This window comes from Gymnodraco acuticeps, unplaced genomic scaffold, assembly GCF_902827175.1.
Source record: "Gymnodraco acuticeps unplaced genomic scaffold, fGymAcu1.1, whole genome shotgun sequence".
Taxonomy (NCBI): Eukaryota; Metazoa; Chordata; class Actinopteri; order Perciformes; family Bathydraconidae; genus Gymnodraco; species Gymnodraco acuticeps.
The window spans coordinates 2,407,501-2,427,650 of NW_022989755.1; the positions used below are offsets into that span (position 1 = coordinate 2,407,501).

The following is a 20,150-nucleotide window of genomic DNA, read 5'->3' on the forward strand; positions in this document are numbered from 1 at the left end:
AGTATGACAGTCTAGCTTTTCCTGATGTTGAACAGACTGAAATCCTCCTCTCTCACACAACAATAACAGAAAACATGTTTAAATGAGGACCTTCTCAGGATATTTTATAATGTATAATTTCATTATCATGCAAGAAAGTTGAGGTTCCAAAATCCGGTATACTGTACATGAACACTTGTGAAATTGTGATTTAGAAATCTCCCATTTTCCCAGCAGTCATTGCCCACTGGTGTATTTTCCGTCTTGGCCACTAGAGTGCAGTAAGAGCCACACAATCACTGTCACAAATCTTTACATTCTTTATTGTTGCCTGTGAAGCCTGGCACTGAATGGAAATCTCACCAAACATAACACTGGGCTGCGAGCTGAATGAAATGTGAAGGTCACGGAAATATTTTTGCTGAAATTAAATCACGCTATAACCTTGTAATTTCATAGAGGAGCACTTGCATATATATATATATATATATGCAATAAAGCCATTTGTTTCACATCTTACTTAAAGTGGCTTTTATTATATTTAGTCACAGCTCTCTCGCTCCTTCTCTCCTTCATGTTTTTTCCCATAAAAAACAGACTCAACTTTATATTAAGCTGAAAATGTACTTTTACACTATTCATGTAATGGCCGGTTATGTGATCAATCACAAATATAACAAATTGTTTTTTATAGTGTTTTCTACAATTGTTTTATAATTGATTAAGCTAATTAATAATTGATTACATAATTGCTAAACTTAATAGTACAACATGGAAATGTGGTGTTGTCATTGAGTAGTCATAGTGTATCAACTACTGCTAACTCACTCTTTTGGCTTACAGAAGAGGGTTGTAGTGGATTTAGCAACTCTTAAAGCAAAAATGAATGTGTATGTTGTATATAATTAAGCAAAATGTTACCTATACACAATTTAAATCCAAAAGATGTTGATATAACAAATCACCTCTGGCTGGCAGAGAACTCTCTGTTCCATACTGTAGCTTTTCTTGATAACTGGACTTAAACTCCCACTGTACATTCTACATATATATTACATTTAATATTTAATAATCCATTCCTTGCACAATTAATGTAGATATAATATCCTGCTTTATATTTTGTTACCGTACATTTGTATTTCCACATGTATATATTTTAACTTTTTAATGCTATTTTCTTTCTATTTCAGAAATATTTTGGATTGTTTATTTCTAGTGTTTTAATTTCTCTTATGTACATTGCCTTGTCTTTTTATGCTACTGCAACACAAACATTTCCCAATTTGGGATCAATAAAGTACTAATCTATCTATCTATCAATCCATCCAATCTATCTATCTATCGATCTATCTATCTATCTATCTATCTATCTATCTATCTATCTAGCTATCTATCTATCTATCTATCTATCTATCTATCTATCTATCTATCTATCTATCTATCTATCTATCTATCCATCTATCTATCTATCCATCTATCTATTTATCTATCTATATCTATATGGACCATTAAAAACCACACATATTGTCTGAATTGGCTTGCTCTTTGTTGTGTGCCTGTATGTGTGTGATTATGATGTGGCAGCTGCAGCATGACAATAGGCAGTGCAGCTGATGAGTGAGGTGAGGGTGGTGCTGTACCGTTCAGAGAGGTACAGCGGCCACTGCGGGCTCTCCTCTGCCCGACAGCAGCGTCTGACCGAGGGTCCTCAGAACCTGCCAGCACCCTCCTCTCCTGCGCCCCGTCGTTCCAGCTCTCGCAGTCTTCCCTGGGAGCGACTGATGAAGTCCGGTCTGGACCTCTGCAGTGCGTTCTGCCAAGACCAGAAACATATTGCTCTTTCTGACAAAAGACGTAAGCCCAACTTCCCACTCCAACTGCCCCTGCAATATAGCTCTGGGCCACTCCTTGGAACATTCCAAAGTAAGTCTGTAAAAATGTGTCATTCCCTTTTGTTGACACCTACAGTAAGTGTACTTGGTGTTCAGCCTGAGGGTCAAAATCATAGAAGAATCAAGAAGCATACTTGGATAGCATCATGAATCTTCACTGTTAAAATACTCAGAGCAACGATTGATAAGTCATAATAATAGAACAACTTCACATGGGATAAACCAGAGAGCATGTGAATGCGGCATTAGACATTGCAATGTTCCAAAGGGATACACAAATTGTATGTCATATCTATTACATAACATTCTTCTTTTGAGAACTAAAATCCCAATCAAATTGTTTTATTTGCTAAAAAAAACATCTGAACTTACCTGTAGAGAAATAGTCTGAGGTGACCTTTCAGCGTCAGGACTCAGTGAAACAAATGCAGCATGGGGCTGGTTGTGGCACCCGATTGTTCTTTGATCTGGATGTGGCTTCATACATTTCCCTTCATCTATCACAAACAAGCATTTCATTTACACGTGCCTTGGCTTTAGATTTCTGGGCCCAGAAGCCCTCTGGGCCTGCCATGACATGTAGTATTTTCTTCATGGTATAAATCAAATATTCACAGTATGGAAGAGCCAAGACATTTTGACTACATCTGTTATTGATTCAATGAAGGATGTAGCTCTGACAACAAAGTGTTGAGTTTGCAAACTTGTCAGCTAATTACAACAAAGATCAATGTTTTATAAGGTGAGAAATTCTGATTACAATGAGGGGAGGAGAGAAGTTATGATACCTGTATTTCCTTGGGGTGACGCAGCAGAAACCTTCTCACAACTGTCACTTGGGGGTTTTTTCTTACTAAGTTGTCTTTGGAGTTTGATATTTGCTATGATGGCAGCTGCATTGAGGGCAAGCACTTTCTCTTGAGTCTGATTGGAGCTGGGATCTGAAACACAAGAAGACTTTAACGTGAGTGAAGGGACAGTACAACTGTGACACTGACTGCCGTTGGGCTGCTGGGCACCGCGGGCAGATGTTAAAACTATTTTATAATCCCTGCCTCATTTTAAGGTTGACTGTATCAAATGTTAAGGCAAGGCAAGTTTATGTATATAGCACTTACGCGACAATTCAAAGTGCTTTACAAAACAAATTAAAATACTTTTTAGGAATAAATACAGTAAAAACACATTATATAATGGCATTTTACAACAGGCATTACAAAGCAAAGATAATAAAATAATACAAAATAAACACCACAGGTATACAATACATGTTTAAAAGGCATACTGTAGTTCGGATATGAGCATCTCAATTAAAAGCAGCGGCAAAGATATATGTTTTTAGTCTCGAGTTAAAATAGTAAGCGTTTCTGCGGACGTGCATGATTTGGGTAGTTTGTTCCAGAGTGTCGGGGCATAACAGCTAAATGCTGCCTCTCTATGTTTTGTTGTTACTCTCGGAACCGATAGCAGACCCGTCCCAGAAGACGTGAGGCACCTTGATGCAGGGGCGGACTGGGGGGAAAAAGTGGCCCGGGGATTAATTGACAGACAGGCCCACTTAATGCGCGGCATGTATCGGCCGGCCGGCGACGAAAGTATGTTACTTAACAAAAAACCCTATGCATTTTATGTTATTTTGGACAATTATTCATATAGTAATCACATTAATTGAGCCCTTGAGTTGCCTAGAGCAAAATAGTTACAGCATATATTTAGTGATTTTAATGTTAACAGATCATTGATGCAATAACAACAAAAAATGGAGTGGCCGGAACACTTACAAATGTGGGCCGGTAGGATTTAGGCAAAACAAATTATTATTATTATTTTGATTTATTTTTATTTTTATTTTTTTTGGCCCTCCGGCCCACCGGGGAAACCCCCGGTATTCCCAATGGCCAGTCCGCCCCTGCCTTGATGGCTCGTAATTATGTAGGAGTTCAACAATATACTTTGGTCCTAAACCATGTAATGATTTAAAAACTAGCAATAGTACTTTCAAATCAATTCTTTGGTCGACTGGAAGCCAATGTAGAGATTTCAGAACCGGACTGATGTGATCCACTCTTTTAGTGTTAGTGAGGACACGTGCAGCAGCGTTCTGAATCAGCTTCAGTTTTCTGATGGATTTTTTTGTCAGCCCTGTGAATACACTATTGCAGTAGTCGAGTCTACTGAAAATAAAAGCATGGACAAGCTTTTCTAAGTCCTGTTGTGACATTCGTTTTTTAATCCTCAACATATTCTACAGGTGATAATAAGCAGACCTAATGACTGTTGTAATGTGGCTGTTGAAATTCAGGTCTGAGTCCATCACTACACCTAGATTTCTGGCTTTATTAGTGGTTTTGTAGTCTGCCGACTGAAGCTCTGCGATTACTTTTAATCGGTCCTTCTTTGCTCCAAAAACAATGATCTCAGTTTTTTGTTTGTTCAGTTGGAGAAAGTTCTGAGTCATCCAGTCAGTGATGTGCTGAATACACTTGCTCAGTGTTCTAATCGGAGAATAGTCTCCTGGTGTGATTTTAAAATAAATTACATTACATTACATTGCATTTAGCTGACGCTTTTATCCAAAGCGACTTACGGCCCGTCTACACTACAGGCGTCAAAAAAGCTTGAAGCTGGGCGTGTCTGAAGCTTGGCAATTTTTTGCGAGCAACGCGACCAACAACCAATCACATGAATCTTCCGCCCCCGACATACAAAGCAATAGCAATGTTAAAACGAAGTAAACTGGATATAAACTCCACAAACAGGCGAAAACCTACCAGTTTCACCCACTGTCTCTGCCACCTCCCTCCATGCCTGGTTGCTCCGGTTTGTATCCCGGTAAATAGTTCTGGTCATAAAGAACCGGGTGATTTGCTACCGTAATTTCTCGTTTGGAATATGAGGAAATGAACTGCGGTCTGGCTCTCCCAGCTTGCACGCGGTTTGATTGGCTAGCGCTTGTACTGGCGGGATTTGCATAAACAGGATTTGATTGGCTGACGCCAGCTTCGAGCAAGCATCGAGCCTCAAAAGTTGAACATTGTTCAACTTTTGACGCCGATAGACGCTCGCGATGCTTGCGACGCCTTGCCATGCTACCCACAATGCAGTTCGGCGAAGTTTGAAAATATCCTACGTCACCCCATTCAAATGAATGGGCGAAGCGTTGAAAGCATTTTTTGACGCCTGTAGTGTAGACGGGCCGTTACAATAAGTACATTCGACCAGGAAGACACAACCTTGAAGAAAACAGAATCATATAAGTACATCAGGTTTCATAGAGCCAAACATTTCAAGTGCTACTCAACTGGGTTTAGATAAGCCAGTCCTTTATTAGTATATAAGTGCTTTTTTAATAATTCGATCGCTCGAAGTGGAGTCGAAAGAGATGAGTTTTCAGTTTGCGCCGGAAGATGTGCAAGCTATCTGCTGTCCTGATGTCAATGGGGAGCTCATTCCACCATCTTGGAGCCAGGATAGCAAACCCACGTGTTTTTGCTGATGGGAACTTGGGTCCCCCTCGCATCGAGGGTGTAGCGAGTCGTTTGGCTGATGCAGAGCGTAGTGCACGCGCTGGGGTGTACGGTTTAACCATGTCCTGGATGTACGAAGGGCCAGATCCATTCGCAGCATGGTAAGCAAGTACCAGTGTCTTGAAGTGGATTCTAGCAGTTACCGGAAGCCAGTGAAGGGAGCGGAGGAGCGGAGTGGTGTGGGAAAATTTAGGAAGGTTGAAGACCAAACGAGCCGCTGCATTCTGGGTGAGCTGCAGAGGTCGGATGGCACATGCAGGTAGACCAGCCAGGAGGGAGTTGCAGTAGTCTAGGCGTGAGATGACGAGAGCCTGGACCAGAACCTGCGTCGCTTTCTGTGTCAGCTGGGGACGTATCTTCCTGATGTTGTAAAGCGTGTATCTGCAGCAACGGGTTGTAGCAGCGATGTTTGCAGTGAAGGACAGGTTGTTATCTAGGGTCACCCCCAGATTCCTTGCAGTCTGAGTCGGGGAAACAACTGAGGTGCCGATGTTGATTGTTAGGTCAAGAGTGGGACAATCTTTTCCCGGAAGGAAAAGCAGCTCAGTCTTGTCAAGGTTGAGCTTGAGGTGATGAGCAGACATCCACTGAGAGATGTCAGCTAGACAAGCAGAGATGAGTGCGACGACCTGGGTCTCTGAGCGGGGAAAAGACAGAATTAATTGGGTGTCGTCAGCGTAGCAGTGGTATGAAAAACCATGCGGGCTAATGACTGATCTGAGCGAGTTTGTGTACAGGGAGAAGAGGAGGGGACCAAGAACAGAGCCCTGAGGGACCCCTGTAGTTAATTGACAAGGGTCGGACTCAGACCCTCTCCAAGTTACCCTGTAGGTACGGTCTTTGATGTATGAGGTGAGGAGGGAAAGTGCAGAGCCTGAAACTCCAAGTTTTTGGAGAATGCGAAGGAGGATCTGATGATTCACCGTGTCGAATGCAGCAGACAGGTCCAACAGGATGATGACAGAGGAGAGGGATGCTGTTTTGGCAGTGTGCAGTTCCTCAGTGACAGCAATGAGAGCAGTTTCTGTGGAGTGACCTGCCTTGAAACCAGACTGGTGCGGATCCAGAAGGTTGTTCTGATGGAGATAACAGGAGAGTTGTTTAAAGACAGCGCGTTCAAGTGATTTAGACAGGAACGGGAGTAGAGTGACAGGCCTGTAGTTTATAACATCTGACGGGTTGAGAGTGGGTTTCTTTAGGAGAGGGTTTACTCTTGCCTCCTTGAGACTGTTTGGAAAGTGACCAGAAGTTAGAGAAGTGTTGATGAAATGGGAGAGAAACGGTAGAATATCAGGAGCGATAGTCTGAAGGAGGTTTGAAGGGATGGGGTCCAGAGGACAGGTGGTAGGGCGGGCAGAGGTAATGAGGGTGAGAACCTCACTTGGAGAGAGAGGGGAAAAGGAGGTTAGTGTGTGGGTGGAAGGAGGGTCTGGTGACCCAGCGGTGAGTAAAGGGGAGTCAGAAAAAGAAGAGCGAATATCATCAACCTTTTTTTCAAAGTGGATAACAAAGTCGCTTGACAGAAGTGAGGAGGGGGGAGGGGCTTTGGGAGGGTCCAAGAGGGTGGAGAAGATGGAAAATAGTTTTTTTGGGATTGGAATAGGAAGATTGGATCTTATCTTGAAAGAAAGTGCTTTTTGCCTGAGAGATCGAAGCAGAGAAAGAGGAGAGGAGAGCCTGATAGGTTAGGAGGTCGTCACAGTGTTTGGATTTCCACCGTTTCCGCTCTGCTGCCCTAAGGACGGTTCTATTAGCACGCAGTGCATCATTTAGCCAGGGAGCAGGAGGGGACTGACGAGCCTGCCGAGATGTGAGAGGACAGAGAGAGTCCAGAGTGGATGAGAGAGTAGAGAGGAGAGTTTCTGCAGCAGAGTTTGGAGGTAGTAGTTGGAACGAGTCCGAGGAAGGGAGGGCTGAGAGCACCGATGAGGCAAAGGTAGAGGGGGAGAGGGAACGAAGGTTACGGCGGACAGGTGCAGGATGAGAAGAGATTAGTTTGTTATGTTTGGAAAGGGGTAGAGAGAATGAAATGAAAAAGTGATCGGATGTGTGGAGCGGGTTTAAAGAGAGGTTAGAAGTAGCGCAGTTCCTTGAGAATATGAGATCAAGGACATTGCCAGCTTTATGAGTTGGTGGGGAAGGAGACAGTGAGAACGCAAAGGCGGTTAACAGAGATGTCAGTTCGTCTATCTTCCCTGTCTGGAGGTTGAAGTCTCCGAGAAGTACAGCGGGAGGGCCAGTTTCAGGGATGTGTGAGAGGAGATTATCTAATTCCTCCAAGAAGTCCCCCAAGGCGCCTGGTGGACGGTAGAGAACAACAATGGTTAATTGTATAGGATGGGTTACTGTGACGGCATGGAATTCAAAGGTGGAAGGAGTGAAGTTAGGTAGCTTGAAGAGGGAAAAGCTCCATTTGGGAGATAGCAGGAGACCAGTGCCACCTCCTCTGCCAGTGGGTCTGGGTGTATGGGAGAAGGAATATGCTGTGGAGAGAGCTCCTGGGGTGGATGTGTTGAATGGAGTAATCCAGGTCTCAGTGAAAGCAAGGAAATCCAGAGACTGCAGGGAGGCGTAGCCAGAGATTAAGTCAGCCTTAGGAACAGCTGACTGGCAATTCCACAGGCCACCTGAAACTAGATGTTGGATCTCAGTGGAGCATGTGGGATAGATGAGAGCAGGCCGGTTATAGCGATTAGGAGATACACGGGGCCAGTGATAATTGCGAGAAGACACATGAACAGGAATGGAGAAAATACACATGATTATAGCATGAGGGGCTAGAAAACTAAAGAAAAGAGAAATAAGACACCAGCGGTAATTAGCTGAATCTGGGTGTAGTCTGCATAGATGTGATAGCTTAGATCGCTCTTTTTAATAATTTCAGCCAGAGGTAGCATATAAATATTAAAAAGCAAAGGTCCTAAGATGGAGCCTTGAGGAACCCCGCATGACATATTTGTCAAAGTTTATGTGTAGTTGCCTATTGAGACAACGTTTTTTCTGTCCTTTAAGTAGGAGCTAAACCAGTTTAGAGCTGTTCCTGAAACTCCCACCCAGTTTTCTAGACGGTCTAACAATATGTTGTGGTCAACAGTATCAAAGGCAGCACTGAGATCTAATAATACTAAAACTGATATTCTGCCACTGTCTGTGTTTAAATGAATGTCATTTAAGACCTTTACAAGTGCAGTTTCAGTGCTGTGGTTAGGTCTAAAGCCCGACTGAAACACATCAAAACCGTCATTTAAAAACATGAAATGACCCAACTGTTGAAAAACAACTTTTTCAATCAATTTGCTTAAAAAAGGAAGGTTTGATATTGGCCTGTAATTATTCATTACGGTTGTGTCTAAGTTATGCTTTTTTAGGAGCGCTTTAATTACTGCAGTTTTCAGGGCCTGCGGAAATACACCTGATTGAAGAGAGTTGTTTACTATGTGTAGTATATCTTAGGCCATGCAGGGAAAAACAGTTTTGAAAAATCCTGTCGGAATAATATCGAGGCTACAGGAGGAGGATTTCAGATGTTGAATAATGTCTTCCAGGTCTTGAGCATTTCAATTTAAATGATGTTGCCTACAGGCTTTTTTAATTAATTGATGACTCTCTTAATGAATGTGATAAAGACGATTAATTATTTCACACAGAGCTAAGACATTGTGAACAAAGAAACACACTCAGCAAAATACTCCCTTCTTATTTTACGTTTTACCTGGATATTCAGCAATCCAAAAATACCCATAATTAAACATATTACAATGTTTTATTTTGTTCCTTGTGAGGATATTGCACACACTTCACATCCATTTTAGAACTGTGGTCTCAAAACTAGGACTTGTCTCAGGGTAAGTCCCAAATTAGGAGTTCAGACTTAATGGAAAAACTTTCAATTCCCAGTTTTTTTTTATCCTGGAGTGTCAAAAGATAAACACAACAACATCATCTTCTCATGTAATGCTCAGCTGAAGCATTACATACAAATAACTTGCATCTTGATGTTAAATGTAATAACTGAGGCTTGAGATACAACTTGACCAATAACACTTTCAAACAGCTCTGCATTTGTTTGATGGAGAATTACCTCTAACTTTAAATAGACCAAATTTGACATTTTATTTAATAAATGTATTTACTTTCTTGCCAAGAGTTAAATAGGAAGATCAATAGCACTCTTGATATTTTTGAGAGGTATCGATCTTCTTATCTAATTCTCAGTGAGAAAGTCTATTTACCAAAATGTAGAACACAACTCATTACGTTAAAACTCGCTTTGGTTTATCGAACCACAACCAAAAACCAAGCATTACATCTGAAATACAAAGCTTTCATGGACTGGCCCCTGAATGTGCCAATAGAGTTGTGTCCCCTCACTAGAATATTACAAAGAAATAAACCTAAATGTTATAGAGTACATCACAGGATCTGGATGCCAAACAAATCATAATGCTTTATTTTCACCATGTTTAGCAGCTTGTGATTTTGTCGTCCTCCCCTGTGCTGTCAGCAAAAAAATTAGACTAGATTATACATGCAAAGAAATGTGTGGGGGAAATGAAAGAAGGTGAAAATGAGAAAACTTGTAGGTACCAATGGGCCTCTGTGTCAAAGCAATACTGTTTGACATTGGCGCAGATATATGTCAATTGCACTTAAGGCAGCAGATAAAGGAACAATCCAGTACAATCTTATAACGCCTATCAATAAGACATCATTGGAAAGACAATATCAAACCTGAGAGTTCAACCCCAGAACGCTGCAGGGTGTGCAACAACTTGAAGCTAGAACACACACACACACGGCACAGAGGAGATGTATATTTAGTAGGGCTGTCAAGTTAACGCGTTAATAACGCGTTAATAACGCGTTAACGCAAAAAAAAATTAACGCCACTAATTATTTTAACGCGATTAACGCATGTGTATTTTTTGTCCTCGGCCGCCCCGTAGTTTCAGAGCGCATCGAGTTTAAAATACCATCTACAAGCTGATGCTGACAGCCCCGCTCCTGCCGCCCGCTTGTGGCAGACCACACTTCCACGCTCACCGGCAGGCACCGACTGGCCATCTGGAGGACCGGGAGGGTGTGTGTATGTGTGGCCCGAGCGAGCGAGAGAGTGACCTTACGTGCATTGTTGTTGTTAGCATCTGGTGCTAGCTAGTTGCGCTAACGGATATGGAGCTGTTTAAATGAAAACAGAGGAGCGACATTTCGCCACAACTGCGCCGAGCACTTGACTTTATGCAGGAAGCCAGACAGTGGGACATTGTACGAAAAGTCAGCACACTCAGCACGGATAGTGCGCAACATGATTGCAGCGTCCAGGCAGCTCCCGTTCGAGCATATGCCTTGAGTTGCACATAGCTCCAACGATCCATCACACACACACACCACACACACACACACACACACACAACACACACACACACACACACACACACACACACACACACACACACACACACACACACACACACACACACACACACACACACACACACACACACACACACACACACACCATTTGTGTTGTATTATTGTATGAGAGAGGTTCCAGGTTGAATTGAGGCGAATATTTGTAATGTTCAGAGGTTGTTGTGTTTAATATTCATGAGAATATTTGTCATTGTTCAAATGATAATAAACATTAGCATAAAGCATATTTGTCCACTCATATGTTGACAAGAGTATTAAAAACTTGAAAAAATATTCCTCTAAGGTACATTTAGAACAGATAAAAAATGTGCGATTAATCGCGATTAACTATGGACAATCATGCGATTAATCGCGATTAAATATTTTAATCAACTGACAGCCCTAATATTTAGACATCGCCATCGTTTGAAAATGGAGATCAGAGACAAAGGGAGCCTGTGTGCTGACAGGAAGACTGTCAAGGGGGGACAGAGAAACCTACCCCGGGCCTGGATGAGAGTCAGACTGGGGGACGCTCTCCTCTCTGAATTCTCAGGCGGCCATCTTTCTTTCTGGCCTCCGTTCGGTGCGTCTGGCGCTTCGTTTGCTGATGACGGCCGGCTGAAGACACTGTCAGAGTTCACAGGGTTGATATTGGTCTCTTGTGGAAGCCCAAAGCTCCATTTCCTGATGGCTGGTTGTCTCAAAATGTCTTCACTTGGCTCAGTGTGTCCAAACATATTGCCATAGCAGCTCAGTGGTCTGCTAGGCCTGCCCGATCTCTGTCCAACAGCTTCTGGGGAAACCTCGGGGGCTGCTATAGCAGGGGGTTTGCTGAAAAAAAGCTTCAGAGAGGATCTGTGTAATGTCCCACCATTTTGCTCTGCGTTTAAGTTGGATGTATTTGTTTCTACAGCAGAGTTTGGCGACTTTGTGGATTCTACAGGGTGATGTGAAGTGTGTTGTGAATGATTCCCCTCACTCCACATGCTGTCTTCATTGTACACTCCCTCTGTGTAGCTGTGTCTGTACTCCGGGTGCCTCGGGGTCCCGGCCCCTGCCTTGGCTGGACTGTAGCTCTCTGTGTGCTCCGTTACTTTGATGATGGTAGCCTTTCTTCTGTGCACCACTGTGTCCAAAGTGTGGCTAGTTGGTGAGGTTGTGCTTTTTGCATTCATGACAGGCCCGGAAGTCATCCTTTGCTCTGTGACTTTGACTATAGTGGCCTTCCTCTGCACTGTGACCTGCATGGAGTTTGGGTCCATGGGTTGGTGGGCCAGTGGTGGAGAAGGGGAGTTGGAAAAGGGGTTTCGGCCAGGCAAACTAGATGATCTGCACACTTTCCTAGAAGAGATGGTAATAGAGGAGAAGCCAGCTTTGTTCTGAGGGATGATTGTTGTCACAGCGGAGTTTGCCTGTGAGGCGGTGAACAGTGGGGGGGTTGCCCTTATAGGCTGAACACTGCTGGTCCTGTGCAAAGGCGCGTGTGACTTGTTTGTTTCGGTGTTGCTTGTCCCTTGCAGCAGAGTGTGTGGTTTGCAGGGATCAGCAAAAGTGTTTCGATATGGAGGAGGAGGCTTGTGGGGGTCTATGCTGGTTGATTTCATCAGAGGTGGCTTCCTGTTGGTGTCTGAGCTTGTCCCTATGGGGGGCTCGTTGGACTGACTGCCTCCAGGGAAAACCGACACCCTCTTGGTATTCCAGGCTCTCCTCAGAGCTTGCCAGCCTACAGGTCTGTCCCCTTCAGCAGCAGGAAAGCTTCGTTTTTCTGGCACCTGCAGCATGTGGATAAAAGAGATTTTAAATGATAAAGATACTTAATTATGCATGGAAACCCCATTCCACCCTTCTGTTTTTGCTAATGCCTCCTGCTAAATGTTTAGTCATTAATCAACACAGTAGACATGCTGTACAGTACGTTCATCTGGTCAATTGAGCTCTTGTGTGGCAAGTACAGAAAATGAAGCAGAACTTAATTTGATACGGCATGACATATTGACAACATGACATAATCTCTAATAGAACATTTCAACGGCGGGTCAGCTGTCTTGACTTTCTTAAGGGCTTTGCTGTTTGTTCTTTAGTCAGATGACTCTCCCCATGCTTGACACAGTGAGGCAAAGCCAGCACACAGAAGCACAATGAGACTCTATCCTAATAAGAAATGGAAAAAAAAGAAAAATGCACAGATTCCGGTCCTTGGGCCAGAGGATTCTGAAGGTGCTTTTTAGAACATTAAGAAATATGGATTTGTCCCTGATGCATGGTAACCATAGACTGTATATGATGGTAACCAAGTACATGTTCTCAAGAGCTGTAAGGAAGTGCTTTTGTGATCAATTTCTGTTCTTTAAGAAAAGTTTGATGCTAATACTTTGTACTTTTGAATATAGGTATTTTGCTTGTAACAGTGTATTTTAAACTGTGGTGATACTTTTACTCAGGTAAATATTTTAGTACCTTTTTTCACCACTGCCCTGATGCAACATAACATCCTGATCCCTAATTCATTATTGTTCCATAAACCTAATTTCAAAACAAAGTATGTGATTTTTCCTCTGAACATGCTTTTGCATGACACTTTGTGGTGAACACTTTTCATCAAAGAGAGTAAACTGTTTGGAAAAGGCGTACAGTACCGTAGTAAATTATTTAAAATACTTGCAGCAGTCCACTGATACATTTTCTCTATGACGATCAAATGTAAACAAATGCACTCATTTAATAACTTGAGATTATGAAAGTGATAATTAAAATTGCAGGCAATGTAGTCCACTTCGACCAGTTAAATATTCCATAAGGACAGAATTAGACTTTGTTTTTCATTTGCATAACATGTCTCATTTGGCAATGCTTTGGATAAAGGCTTTTAGCAGGCAGACAGCACACAGACTCTGACATCCGTGCAAATAAGGTCCATAAGAAAATAAGTCTGCCATCGGCCTTTATCTTGATCACAAGTCTTTTATTATCCTTTTTATTTCAGGGACTGAGCAATTCCAAAGAGGTATCAAAGCTTGACCTGCTATATTTTCTATAATTTGTTCCAAGTTCCATTGAGCATATTTTAATTGTTTTGGTTAAATGTAAGTAATGCAATCTGAAAATATGTTTTCATAGTTTTCCCCACGGAATGCTACACTTTAAATCAATGTAATTTCCCTTAGCTTTTAAACAAATGGCTTGCACCATTTATTATTTACGGCCATTTCTTGGACTCTCTTTTGGCAAAAGTGAGTGGTCAGAAAAATCTAGGAGTCTGGGTGTCCCAGAGACAAGTGAGATTAGACTAAATTAAGTCCAAATGAAAATTTAAACTTTTGTCTATTGTATGTATAACAAATGTTTAATAGGAGTGCTTTCAACTTTTTTTTATCATTGTGGATATAAATAAGGCCCTTATATAGTTTCTTTATTTTCTATTCTCTTTACTTCATAATTATTATTATATATTTAACAAAATAAATATACAAACATTGTAGAAATGCTATAAGTATAAGCAACATCAATACATAAGCAAATGTGAACCTAACTTCTATACTTTGCGAAAGAATGTATAAAATAATTTGCACAAGAGCACGGTGTTATCAAGCATAAGACTACTATTAGAAGACTTAATGTCACCTCAGTGTCCAGGCTGACATACTATGCACTCCCAACACACACAGACCCACTGATATACGTCATCATCCTACCTAAATGTAAAAAAAGTGTAAAACAATCGTACATTACCTGTTGAATTTTGTGAGACTCTTGGTCAGGTGACTGCCACGTCTTCACACCCAAAGCACTTAGACTGTTGTGACTCCTCTCCACCTCTCCATCTATGTATACAAGCAAAACAAACTGTCACATTGCTCACAAGACATGCTCTCTCTCTCTTTCACACACACACAAACAGAACTTAGGCCTTCCTTCCTGTGTGTCAATGTTGACACTGTCAATAATTGATGTTGGCACAGTAAAGTGAATCTAGCACCACCCCAGAGCCACTTCTCTGCATCCTCAGGAGGCCGGGCAACTTCACTAGTCTGCCTCTCAGCCCTGACTGATACTCCATTGCCAGCCCGACGGCTTGTCTGGCTGCATTTCCACCTGCTGCTGTTACCATGGCGACTGGCTCTCACTTTGGGATAACCCCTCGAATGCGTAATCCGTTTTTCATTTTAAGTGAAAAAATAAGAGACAAGGTGAAAATTGCACCACTTTGAAAATGTGATTGGACCTGAAAAACAAAAAGTTGTATCTACATAGGGGTCCTCTGGTCTCTTTCACTCACATTGTTCTACTTGCTGCCATCACATCTAATTGATTTCTTTGTAAAGGGCCCCATATTAACTTGTGCCCCCAGAAAGAGCTTCTCTCTACTTCCTGGCTTGAATTACCTTTTTTTCTGAATCAACAGCAGCTTAACATCCCGACGGAAAATAAAGAAGCAGGACCATATGGCAAACACCCTCTGAAATCACAACCCTCCCAATGTATTCCTCATCCCCATTAAGTTTAATCTAAATAGTATGTGTGGAAATTGGCTAGTCTGTCTAACTAAACATGATGGCCCTTGGAGCACAAAATCCAATTTTATTATCATCTGTTCATTAACATTGGGGCCATTTTGTCCAGTAAATGTGACTTTTGTGGAAGAGAAGGCACTGAGGGTCTGCAAATGGACCTCAAGTATGATTCTGCAAGGGTTGTCAGAAAGAAAGAACCAGAAAGAGGGAGAAAGGGAATGAGAAAGTGGTGGAATAATTTGCTAGCTGGAGTGTAACCGAGTCAGTTGGAGGAATTGTGGAAGGAATTTCTGATAGTCTCATTTGTTTTTCAGATGTGGAATTGTGGATTTAAATATACTGACAGCTGAGGGAAAGCAACCAGCACCGAAACAAGACATATTTGGAGGCAGTTCTGCATAGAAATGTTTGTTTATTGTCGATCATCTTTCTCTAACTCATTGCTGGGATTTCAGCCGTGGCAAATTTGATGCACCTGAGTAGCATAATTATTCACTGTGAAGTAACTCAAAATGTGACATCTATTGCCGATTTGATTGGCTATCAGATTTATAATTTATCTAAGGGCATTGCTGGAGATATTCCATGTGAAATGCAAGTTTTTCTTCGATTATTCTTTAATATTAAAGGGTTGAACAGAAGCTATCATGCTTCATAAGGCTTGATGAATAAATAATCAGACCTAGCATGACATTATGTTACACTTTATATTTACTGTAGATGATACTTTTCATCCTATCTTACAGCCTGTGCACGTAACTAATAATGTGTAGCCTACAGTATATGATGCCATTAAGGTTAATACTTGAAACACTCCGTTTCTATAAGAGTTCCTTGCTGCCATGGATAGATTGCTTTGAATTCTGCAGGCAACCCGAGCCTTGCCAGGATAATCTCTGGTATAAACAAGGACAGGGCTGAAAGATCCAACCTCAGATCAAACTCAGAGAGTATGGGCCTGCCATGTTCGAAGATTAACAGGGCTCCTTCTTCAATCAGTCTGCATCTCTCCTTATCTTTCTGCCTCCCCCCGCCTCCCTTTCCTTCTCTTTTCCCTCACCTAATAGCGCCTTTCCTTTACCTGAAATCCTGCCTAAAGACTGGAACAACAGTCAGGACGTGGTACTTGAAATTGATTTTATTTTAGGAGCAGAAGGTTGTTTAAAGTGTTCATACTTACAGTGTGAACTCTTTAAAGAGGACAGGGGTGCAGACTATATAGCTAGTCAGCCCTGAAATAAGCTTTTTATTCTCCCTCTAGCCAACCCAGCCCCTGCAGTTACCCCTCGGCCATATTTGTTCTTGCACTGATCAGGCACTAAACATCCATTGAAATGGAACCTTTGGGTGTTCAGGCAATTTTCTGTTGTGCAAGAGAGTAACTTCATGTTTTTTAATTATGTTTGACCTTTTTCTTCAAGGTACAACTTTGACATAACAATCAGTGTTGCATAATGGAGATTTGATTGGTATTAGGAGATTATTTTAGGATGCATCCGGCACTATAGTTCGTGCTGTTGGTTTGTATGTCCACAACAATTTCTCCAGCCTCTGGCAACCACAATATTTGAACCAGGATGCTGACATTTGGTATGGAGGTCAAGTGTGTGTGAGGCTTTGTGTGTGTACGTGGGGACAGTGATTGCAAACGAGTGATTACTCAACTGAAAACCCTGCAGTTCTATTTTTTTATTGTAAACACATACAGCAAAAATCAAGAGCTTACATACCATGGTGCCTGTTGGCTGCTGTTCGATTCTTCTGAAAGGTTGGAGTGATGGCTTGTTTCAATTTCAACTATAAAGAAACAGCCCATTAGAAAGAAAAGTGTAATATTTTTGGAAAAACACGTATTCACTTTCATTCTCGCATTTAGATAAGATCACACAATCACATCACTCATGTTTGATGGTAAATATGGAGCTGATATAAATAGAAAGCGAGCAGCCTGTTAGCTAAGCCTCTCACAAAGATTGGAAACATGGAAAATGGTAGCTTGGTTCTTCATGAAGGTAACAACACATATACGACAAACTTTAATACTCACTAATTAAGAGATTGTATCTTGTTTGTGTAAACCAATTAAAAAAACTTGCTAGCTATCCCCATATGTAATTCTTCCTTGTTTTTAGTCTTTGTGCAACGCTACGCTAATTGTGGTACAAGATATTTCGTATAGGCTACAGCCATGAGTGTTATCAATCTTCTGATCCACCTCTCAGCTAAGAGAGCAATGTGTATTTCCCCAGAATGTCAAGCTATTCCTTAGAACATAAACCAGGGCTCATGAACATTCTCCCATTTTTTAAAATAAAGTTCCTGTCCTTAAAAATCCCCTAAAAATCCCGGCACTGGCACATAATAGCAAAGTCAGTGAGGTTGAATTGAAAAGTCACAAGGGAAGGGATGTGCTTTGTGCATCAGCTCAGTTGAAGCCCTGGTACAGCACAGCAACTTATCGATTTTGAAAGTCATATTATCTGTAATAGCCTCTGCTCCCATTGAATGTTCTCTGTACATTGACTTGCATCCTCTCAGGGCACAAAGCTCAATCTCACAGCTCCAAATGAGTCGCAAACCTTTAGAGAATGTGTGTAGTTCCTGCAGAGTAAGCAGTTTTCAAAGGATGCCTGAGCTGTGCCTTTGCCCTGGGTAACTGAGACTTGACTACAAATGGCTCTCTGTAGCACTGTGTGTTTGAGTCAGGGCCTTGCCTCCATTACACACTGCTTTACCTTCAGACTTACAGAGCTTAAAATGTGTCACTGACAAGTCAGAACGAAAGTCACACAGCCTGAGAGGACGTTAGTACCAAGTCCAGGGTAAATAAGTTCAGGGTCTTTGAAAGGCACATTTTAAAAGGTTGATACATGGAAGAACAAATGTTTGAGGGAAGAATGCTTCAAAATATATCTTATATTAAAGACAGGAGGCATAGTCAAATATAATTGGTTACTTCCTTCCTTTTAAAAGGCAACGGGTGTCACTGTTTTACTCAATATTCTTTAAGAAATCTTTCTGAATATATGTTAAAGCTTTGGTTAGGTTTTGTGTGTTTTACCTGGCCTGCAGATTGGTCCGCAAACTTTTGGTGGCAAGCATCAGCCACCATCATCACTCTTCTTTGGATTGGCAGCCATCCAATTTTGACTGGAGCAATATTACTGAGATGAGCCTGCTCCTTCTTTGGTGCCTGCATCATATGAGCTCTCTCCCAGCTTCCTCTGTGCTCTGGAGGAGAAATAAACCCTGTTTGGAGGGACTCCTGGCTGCCCAGCGAACTCTCACACCGACTGGGACTCCCACATGAAGATGAACCCCTGCTGAAAGACGGGATCCCTGGCTGTCTCCAGGCACGTCCGGTTGCCTCTTTGTGGAGAGCAGGCATGGATGATGTCCGATCACTGAAAGCTGGAACCTGATCATGAACTGGGGCTCTCAGAAGTTCCCTCTCTATTCTCTGTAGGTGCTCGAGCCAGCCGTCCAGCTGTCGTCCTTCAATGGCACTCTGGGGCCGTGGTGCCTGTGGAGGACGAGAAACCCGGGGCAAAGCCTCTCCTTCTGGTATTAAGCTCTCCCAGTAGGACTCATCTGCGGATTTCCTCCAGCTCGGAGCTCTCCGTAGATGGGCAGCTGGCGTGCGGAGAGTCATCCTAGGAGCTCAGGTAACCAGCCTCGAGTTTCAGCCCACAATGAAAGCCCTTTACGGTATTAATCAGACTCCCCTAGCTCAATAGGACTTCTTACCATGAGGCATGCCTGATATGCACTTCGAGGAATAAGCTACAAGAATGCAGGAGGTCATCGTTGATCTGTTTTGAGAAGGTTCACATTGCCATTAGAAATAGTTGCATATATTCTATGTACAAAAATACCCTGCTTTCATTACTCCGCTCCTGTGTTACTGATACTTACCAATCCATCCTCTTTCACTTGCTCCCAACTCTTCATTCCTTGGTGGTTTAGGAAGCAAACACTCTGTCTTGTTACAAACTAGGTGCTAGTGGGTACTGTCTCCAGTGAAGCATTTAGCTATGTGAGGGATGCTTTGCCGAACAAAGGACTTACTGAGCACAAGGGCAGAACATCCAATACAGAGAGGGAGATGGGAAGAGACAGAGGGGTGGGCGGGCTGAAAGAAAAAACTAACACTTGTTGATACAATGCTATTAGAAACAATATCTCCATTCAAACAACGACCATCATTGACATTCAGCGTTTTAATTATTAAACCATCCAGTTTGGGATTTCTGCAATTCAGACACAGTGTTGAAAAGAGCAAATCAAACTTTCTGACATTCAGGCATCCTTACAAATGATAGCGCATCACTAATTAGGAGATTATCCATGTCGTTCCATGAGTCACTTACTGCTTCAGAAATCCTCTTAGTTAATTCCCAGTGTTTATGCTCTTCCCTGTGATCTCGTGGTTGGTGGCTGATAATGAGACCTTATATCCTCAAGCGTCTAACTGAGCCATGTGACATTTGCAAGACTTTCTTTAAAATGGGCCTGTGTCCTCTTGGAAAAATGTAGCATGACCCACATGATGTCCCACAATGTATGAGTGAAGGGTATTCTCAAGATAGATATATTCTAGCTGGAGGCCATGTTTGTATCTAGCATGGCGGAACACAAATCATCAAAGATACAATTTCTTCCTATAAAGAATTGGCATTTGCTTGGATGTTTAATTATTTGTTGTGTTTCTCAGTGGATTATCAGTCCCAAATGTTTTTCAAAGCTATTTCAGTGCCTCTTCGTGGTATAACATTTCCCAAACATCTTAAAAAGACAGATAAGGAAGATACATCTCGAATATCAAT

General features: G+C 42.1%; 1 protein-coding gene across 1 annotated transcript in view; it reads right to left on the reverse strand.

The window, feature by feature from the left end:
* The window catches only part of cunh10orf90 (chromosome unknown C10orf90 homolog), a 23,253-nt gene extending 3,838 nt beyond the window's left edge, over window positions 1-19,415 (reverse strand). The window contains exons 1-8 of the mRNA XM_034212533.1: window positions 19,240-19,415; window positions 18,386-19,136; window positions 17,055-17,121; window positions 14,543-14,634; window positions 11,313-12,585; window positions 2,660-2,812; window positions 2,244-2,368; window positions 1,620-1,792 (exon numbers count right to left, since the gene is read on the reverse strand). Coding sequence (XP_034068424.1) covers window positions 1,688-1,792; window positions 2,244-2,368; window positions 2,660-2,812; window positions 11,313-12,585; window positions 14,543-14,634; window positions 17,055-17,121; window positions 18,386-18,976 — 2,406 coding nt within the window. The 5' untranslated portion in view covers window positions 18,977-19,136; window positions 19,240-19,415 and the 3' untranslated portion in view covers window positions 1,620-1,687. The remainder of the gene's footprint in view (window positions 1-1,619; window positions 1,793-2,243; window positions 2,369-2,659; window positions 2,813-11,312; window positions 12,586-14,542; window positions 14,635-17,054; window positions 17,122-18,385; window positions 19,137-19,239) is intronic.
* Window positions 19,416-20,150: the final 735 nt, after the last annotated feature.